We start from the raw sequence: 8,685 nt of genomic DNA on the forward strand, positions 1-8,685 counted from the left end.
AAGAGCTCAACCATTCAAAATTTTTAAAAATATATTCTACTAAATTGACTGATTCTTTAAATCACTAGAAAATAATGCCTTAATTTTAGTAATATTTGGTCATTTGCTTTAATTGCCAAGCCTCATTTCTGTGAGTCATCTGATAAAATAGTATTACCTCCAGTATATATGTATGTATCAGCAAGATGTTCTGCATGTGAAACACTTGTGAAACAAGTGAAACTGTGTGTTCTTCTTTCTTTACTCTTTGCAATATTACATCTAGTTTCATTGCTTCAGTTTTCCGGCTGGTTATTTCTGAAATGTACTGATTCATAGGCAGGTAGGTTACTCATAGTTTCACAGATGCTTCTGATTAAATGAACTGAAACTTCTCTGAAGAGAAAGCTCATCAACTCCTCTAACCTTGCAAGCAAACTAATTGCTGTTTTTGGCTAATTGCCCCTGGCCCCTAGCTTCCTTGAAATCAGAGATTCCCATGACCGTGAGTGACCAAAGCAGGCAAGAAAACGTCTTCTGGAACAATGAACAAGTGAACAAGTAAAACCTCATGTGCAGACTAGCTTTCTAGATTTGTTATGAATTTGTTATATGTTTGTCTTTTGAGGACATATCATAAGTTTCCTGTTGATATAAAACCATGACACTTGTGTATAGACTAATGAAAACCCTATTTCTCTAGACTTACGTGAAAAGCCAAGATAAACAGTTTGCTGCAGCTACAATTCAGGCAATAGGCAGATGTGCAACTAACATCGCTGAAGTGACTGACACATGCCTTAACGGCCTTGTATGTTTACTGTCCAACAGGAATGGTAAGTTAAATGTTCTATCTGAGTGGTGGATGGCTTGAAACCTTTTCTTAATGGAAATTGCTCAGAGTAGATAATATAATAACATGCATGGAAACTTGTATAAAATTTAACTCATATGGCTGGATAAAAATAGTAACTTTGATGTTTATTGTGTGAAACACTTCAAAATGCCCCTATAATCACTGAATATTTGTTTTCCTTTTTGTTAGTGAAATTAATTCCTTGTTGCCTGAAATTATGAGCTTACCTGGTTTTTTGTTTTTTTGTTTTTTTTCTCAAAATACTGTTAGTTACTAAACTGTACTGTTGTGATTATCAGATGATAGTAAAAATTTTGCTGTTATGTGTTTAGTTGCATCAAAGCAGTTAGCCTGTAGAGGGTGCTGAAAGCTTGGAATGGCTTTTTAGTGCATCAATGCCTAGCTGGAAAAATGTATTAAATAGTTTTAGTATAACTCCCAAATTTCTTTTGATCTTATTATTTAGCCTTCTGTTATTTTTTATAGTAACACGTAGTTGCAAGCCACTAAGGAATACAACAAGAATCATATAAAGTCGAATAGGATATAGTAGCACTGTAAATCAATACCTGATGATATTGTATATTCTTACTAGTTACCAAGGAATATTACACAGAAGGAGGTCAATAAGAGAATCAGAAGATTATTGTAAAATGTGAAGTGCACACGACTATTGCTAGATATCAGAAATAGCGTTGGCACAGACGTAATCGAATATAATAATGTTAGGAAGGAGGAGAAGCATGATTTTGGGGATGCTGTAGATTAATCAGAATTGTATTCAGAACAGAGGTGTGACCAGCTCTGAGCTTTTACAAGCAGCATTAATTCCTCTTCATATTTACTGCACATATTTTTCCTGGTAATCTTAAGAAGCCCAGTATTAGGTACAGTGCTTTGGTATAGTCCTACCAGTGTGACCCAGAGATGCATTCAAAGCTTTTTCTTGTTTGGTTTATACTACAAGCCCTCCTTCTCTCCTACTTCACCTTGGTTTAGAAATTTCTGAGGGGCATCAGTGTACTGCTTGATACTTTTAATCTAAGTAACTTTCATTTCCTGTTGCTCTGGACCTTCCTCTGCTACTCTGGTTATGCACTGTTTAAAGTATCTTCCAGTGGTGCATTACAACACACCTTCTTGCTTTGTTGTTTGGTTTGTTTTTTTTTTTTTCTTTTTGCTGTTAAGGAACTTAGATAAGAAGAATAGAAAAATATGTGGGTTTTTTTTTTGTTTATTATAACTTCTCAACATATGAGTTTCTTCAAAATAACATATTTCATACATATTCTACATAAGTGTACATACATGTTCAAACATGAATATAAAGATATGTCCCAACAAGATTACTGATTCTAAGTAATAATCTAGAAAATACTTCAGAAGGTCTTGAGACATCTTTAGAATCTTACTATCAACCTTCTATCCTCCTATTATCTTCTTCTGCTTATTATTTTGAAAGGCTGCAAAAGACACATTGAAGATCTTTTGAACCTGGCAGATAGCAAATTGTTTTACTGTAGATGAAGACCGAGGCAAAGAACTTGTTGAATACCTCAGCCTTCTCCATGTCTGCTGTAGCCATTTCTCTCTTCTCACTTATCAGAGGGAATATACTGTCCTTGACCTTCTCTTCTGACTAATGTACATGTAGAATCCCTTCTTACTATTTTTCTCATCCCTCCTCAAGTTTTCTGTGCACATTGACTTTCTTGAGCTCATTTCTGCCTGTCCAAATGTCATGTATGTCTTCTTCGCAGGCCACCCTTCCCTGCTTCCACCACTTGCACCTTTCCTTCTTTTTCCTCAGTTTAACCACCTGGTCCTTTGTCAGCCATGTCCCTTTCCTGCCTCTTCTGTTGTTCTTAATCAATTTTTCTGATATACGCAGTCATTGTTTTAAGATTTTGGTTTACTTTTTATGATTCTTTAGATATAAGATAGTGTACACTTATTTCATGATTTTTTTTGGTTCATTTATCATTGTCTTATATGCACTTTTTCTTACATAATTCTAGTAGAGTTACAATTTCAATTTTCTTAATGGTTGTTCAGAATATCAACAATTTCACCTCTTCTATCTGTTGTTCTCTGATTTTACGTACATAATGTAGAAGCTGTTGTTTTCCTATCCTTGACTAAAAACATGTATTACATTTCATGCTTATTTTGGGATTCTACATGTGCACAAAGTAAGCCTTGAAGAAGTGGGTTATGTCAGTCTTTATTCTCATATGAATACATTTTGCTTTTGTTTGTATTTCTTTTTTTAGTAAAATGAATCATGTGCATACAGTTCTCTAAATTTACTTCTGCACACTGAAGATGTTCCTAGGTTGACACTTTGTATATTGCAGTTACAGTTCATCGTGATCAATACTACATTGTCAACTAGTGTTTTTAATAATGACTTCATGTCCACCTCAGTCTTTAGGTTACAATCTTACTTTTCTTAGCCATTCCTTTTCTCTGTTAAGTGATATGAACAATCAGTGGTGGAGGTTGTCATATCAGTATCTCCCACTCCAAGTCAAATGGAGTGTCAAATGTCAAATAAAGGATGACATAAAAAGCTGCAAGGTATAATTTAAGGTTTATAGTGTAATGATACATATTCAGAGCTTTTGAATAACTCCCCTGTAAAGAAGTTTGCTTTCTAAACAATAGTAATAAAAAATAGAGATTTCTTCTGCATACTGCTTTTTGGTAATTTCATCTTGTTTAATTTCTGAGTGAATGGTCCGTGTGTCAGTTTAACTATTCAGCTGTAGAAATACTTCTATGAAATTTAAGGAGTGGTTGTTGTATACTTTCTTTATTTTAAACACTGATACTTTAAGAAAAATAGTTACTCCCATTTGTAATATAAAAGGAAACTAGAATAACTTTGAACTCTTGCATAGTCTTTTTATTTTGCTTTCAGCTTTGCTTATGTTTGACTTCATCTTTTTTTAGTGTCCTTCCTTAACACTTTATTCTTGCATAAAAGCTTTATTTTGCACCAGTGGGGATTTTATTTTCAGCTTCAAAAGTTGCACATTTCATACAAGTTGGACTGGGATGTTACTTAGTACAGTAGTTAAGAAGTCCAAGTCTTTGATGTAAGTCCATGACTTCGACATAAATCTTAAAATGGCTTGTGTATTTAGAAGTTTTCTTTCAGTGTACTAGAAATTAGTTACAGACTTGATAATGGGCGTTTAGTATGTGAAAAAGTGCAAAATAAATGCTTAGCTGTTTCTCTTTTTTAAAGGTGAAAAATGTTAGAAAATGTCTTTTCTAACATTGTACGTTTCTTTGAATTACTTGCATTTTTAATACAGATACCAAATTATTTACAAATATGTGTAGTTGACAAACTTTCTGTTTGTCAATTTGAAAAGAAAAAATGCAAACCGCTTTACTAAAAGGCGATTTCAGAGAAACATGTGGTATGTTGATATTATTACGTTTAGAACATGGCTCTGTCCTTTTAGCTGCCTATGACTTGCTTCTAGAAGCCAAACTTTATATTACCTAGTAGAGTGGTTTACATCTTTGTTACCAAACATTGTGTTCTGCAAAACATATTTTGAAAGCCTATTGCATCTTCTACAATTCATTATTTATGACTTTTTCTTCCTCATAAATGCTTTTAAAAATAATAATTTGTTTTGTCTTAAACAGAAATTGTAGTTGCTGAAAGTGTTGTTGTCATTAAGAAACTGCTGCAAACCCAACCAGCGCACCATGGTGAAATAATTAAGCATATGGCCAAACTCTTGGATAACATTACAGTGAGTATTTGTGTGTAGTGTCTGATAGAGTGATATTTTCTTTATTGATTGATAAAAATTAGACTATTTCTTTTGAATATGGACCGTGAATGGAAATGGATGTATAAGAGAAGTGGAAATAATTTTTAATTTTTACTTTATAAACTATTATTTTACCCAATTTTAAGGAAGAATAAATAGGAGCTATTAAATGGCATCCGTTTGAAACTTGGGAGGCTTCTTTGGAAAAAAATACTGAAATACTGATAATTGCTAGTACCCTCAGGCCAAGATCTAATCTGTTTAGCTTCTAGAGCACAAATGGGTAATTTGAAATAAAATAAGGGCAAAGTAACACTGATCTTGAGGATTTTCAGCCTTTTGTCCCAATGATCTTTTTCCGTACCCACTTATATACACACATACTCAGGTTGTGGTTTAATCTGACAGGCAGCTAAGCACCACACAGCTGTTCATGCACACTCTTCCCTTCTCCTGTGATAGGAGAGAGTACTTAAAAGTACAAGAACTTGTGGGCTGAGGTAAGAACAGTTTAATAAGAAAAAAAGGGAAGATGAAAATGAAGCATACAAATGTTGCAGTGTATTGTTTCTCACCACCAGCTGACCAATACCCAGTGACTTCCTGAGCAATGACATCCTCTCTGGCTTCTCACAGTTTTACTACTGAGTTTGATATCATATGGAATTGAGTATCCCTGTAGTCAGTTTCGCTCTGCTATTCTGATTGTCCCCCTGCAGCATCCTCTGTAGCAGAGCTGCATGAGAATCAGAATGGTTCTTAGTATAAGTGCTGCTCAGCAACAAATAAAATGTTGATTTTAGTATATTACAGCAATATTTCCTTCACAAATCCAAACCACAGCACCATACCAGCTACCATGAAGAAAACTAACTTTGTCTCAGCTCAAACCAGAACAACATCCACCCTTAATTCTATATCATTTATATCATGCTTAGGTCCTGCACTTTCTAATTATCACCACCCTCCTGTTCTTTGATATATACAGACAAGTGTAATTCCCTTAGTCTACAGACCATCCTTCTAAAAAGTCCATTGAATTCTTCTAGCCCATAACTTTGGACTGCATCAGTCACATTAGACCTTCAGGACTGGAGAGATGGTATGTGGTGTTGAAGTGTTGCATGCTGAAGCCAGCTTTGATTTCAGTCAAAACTGCACCTTCCTCATTTCATCAGTTACGCACTTTGCTCATTTCTATCAAAATTCATTCTTCATTAATCTGGGTGACTTACTGTAAATACCTTTGATATGGCATAAAGTAACTATAATAGCAATAGGTTGTAGTGAGCTGGAGGTCGGCCTCTTCTCACGTGTCATTAGTGATAGGACCAGAGGGAATGGTTTCAAGCTACAGCAGGGGAGATTCAAGCTGGACATTAGAAAGTATTACTTTTCAGAAAAGGTGGTCAGGCACTGGAATGGACTACCCAGGGAGGTGGTGGAGTCGCCGACCCTGGGGGTGTTCAAGGAAAGACTGGATGTAGTGTTGAGGGACATGGTTTAGTGGGAGCTATTGATAATAGGTGAACGGTTGGACTGGATGATCTTTTAGGTCTTTTCCAACCTTGGTGATTCTATGATTCTGTGACATACAGCATTATTTATGAGGGATGCTCCAAAATGTTGGTGGCGGGGTAGTAGAAGTGAATCTTTTTGAGAGTACTGCATTACATTTTGTTGCTGTGCAATAGATGACAGCAGAGAGTAACTGCTGCTGGTGGAGATTTTTACATGCACAGCATGCATGCTCTTCACTGGTGAAAATGCATAGCTAATAGTGGTGACTGCATTGAGAAGTAGTACTTTGTAGCTAAGAACTTGCACTACCACAGTGTTATCACTATTCCCTTGAGGTCCATGTTGTATTTCCACATTACCCACTAAGTACACCCAGGTCCTTGAGCAAAAAACAATGCCCTGCATGAGTCTGCCTTCGCCTTTGTCAGGAATAACCCAGACTTTCTCTTTCCCAGAGCATTTTTATGTGCATTCCAGGAGCTTTCTCCCCTTCTCCAGTTTTAACTGGACAGGGATACATCCCTTGGCAGATCCCCTACTGTTGACTAACCAGGTGGCCTTTACTAAATGTGTATCACAGTGTTTGGATGTCCCAGCAGACTTTTCTCTCAGCGTGGTTGTTTGATTTTCCTACATGCTGGTGCATGGTACAGGATGTGATATACCCACTCAAAGCTGTGCTTTTCGGCCCTGGTGTCTAAGAGTTTCTTTCTGGAAGTGAGTCCTCATGATGGCTGAATTCTTTCAGGGATGCCATGTTGTCCTAAGACTTGCTTTTCAAGGCCCTGAATAGTTTCACGTGGTGGCATAGCATACATTTCTAACCCTTCTGTGGTTACTTCTACCATTGCTGTCTATATTGTTTTCATCCTAAATTCAAAACACAGTACCATGCCAGCTATTACGGAGCCAGGACACTACCAAATCACCTTACCTTCTCATGACACCAAATGCACTGCTGAATGAGTGGTGAAATGCTTATTTTAGTCACACTTCTATTTTTTTTATCTTTGAGATTTTCTGGCACTTAACAGTAACATCTGTTTTACTATTACCTACCCTTTGACTAAATTGAAGTTAAGGTATATTGATATTTACTAGTCAGACTCTCCTTGCAGTCCCAGTTATTGATAAAACATTCATCGTTCTATTCTAAATTACAATGTAGTACTGAACATAATTAACTACCTATTGCATCATACCCCAAGGGTATCAAAATTTGATCTCTCAGTTATTATTTTTCTACAGATGCTAAAAATGAGACAGTTCTGTTTCATATAATTATGTGTTCCTTGATGATTGAACAGTAAATAGTTTCTAAATGAATGAATTAATTGTCTATTTTTCATATTTGGGAAAGTTTGAAAGAAGGACGTGATTTTCTCCATCCATACTTACTGCACAGACTAAACAATTTGGCCAATGGAACAGATACTTAACAACTGACGATCAAACATCATAATTAAGTAGACATAATGTAATTCTATGGTCATATCCAGAATATAAAGAAGTTGAGATACTGCTGCCAATTAAATATCAAGCAAGTATTACCTATTTTATAACAATCATAACAATCACTTGTGCTTTCAGAAAATATGAACAATGATTTTATTAATAATTACAATCTCATAAATTGAGGATAATTTTATTGTATAAATTTTCTGACACTTCTCCAAATGGATTTGTATTCTTACTTACATGTGTTTATTATACAAGATAAAATAGGTGTTTCTTAAGTACCCCATTTAACATCTTTTTGTAGCTAATATTTATTTTACAAAATTAATACTTTGGTGTAAATACTTCATGTTTTAAATACAGGGATTTTTTTTAATAATGCTTTTTAAAGTTGATTAAGGACAAACAGAAGATGTAATACTTGAACTACTGTGAGATGCACTAACAATCTCCAGTAATGAAGCTGTACAGGATAACAGGAGATGGTGGTGTAAGAGAACAGAGTTGTAAGAGAAATAGATTAAAAATCAAAATCTGAATCTGAACTCTGTTTCTCATTGAGAAAAAGGTAGTGTGGTAACTACTGGGGATCTGAATTTTAAATTTCATTATTTAATAAAGCATTATTCCATAGATTTGCATGTGCATTCTAAAATGTGAGTTTACAACATCGTTGCCTCAGTTTTTGTTTAAAACATAAAAATGCAAAGATCTCTTAACATTTAGTTAACACAGAAGGAAATATATACGTATATGTAAGTACACACAGTTTTGTAGAGGTGTATTTTAAACAGAGGTTTATTTTTATCATAGAATATCCTGAAGGATCAGCAAGGATCATCAAGTCCGATTTCTGGTCCTACACAGGACCCTATGTCTCAGAGCATTGTTCAAATGCTTCTTGAATTTGGACAGTCTTGGTGCTGTGCCCACTGCCCTGGGCAGCCCATTCCATGCCCACCGCCCTCTGGTGCAGACCCTGTCCCCAGGTCCCAGCTGTCCCTCCCCTGGCACAGCTCCATGCCGCTCCCTCAGGCCTTGTCACTGTCACAGAGCTCAGCGCTGCCCTCCGCT

At 35.7% G+C, this 8,685-nt stretch overlaps 1 protein-coding gene across 1 annotated transcript in view; it reads left to right on the plus strand.

Annotated features, from left to right (window-relative positions):
* Nucleotides 1-8,685, plus strand: part of AP3B1 (adaptor related protein complex 3 subunit beta 1) — a 136,348-nt gene that overhangs the window by 52,554 nt on the left and 75,109 nt on the right. The window contains exons 7-8 of the mRNA XM_010725546.2: nt 683-815; nt 4,502-4,611. Coding sequence (XP_010723848.1) covers nt 683-815; nt 4,502-4,611 — 243 coding nt within the window. The remainder of the gene's footprint in view (nt 1-682; nt 816-4,501; nt 4,612-8,685) is intronic.

This window comes from Meleagris gallopavo, chromosome Z (genome assembly GCF_000146605.3).
Source record: "Meleagris gallopavo isolate NT-WF06-2002-E0010 breed Aviagen turkey brand Nicholas breeding stock chromosome Z, Turkey_5.1, whole genome shotgun sequence".
NCBI classification, from domain to species: domain Eukaryota; kingdom Metazoa; phylum Chordata; class Aves; order Galliformes; family Phasianidae; genus Meleagris; species Meleagris gallopavo.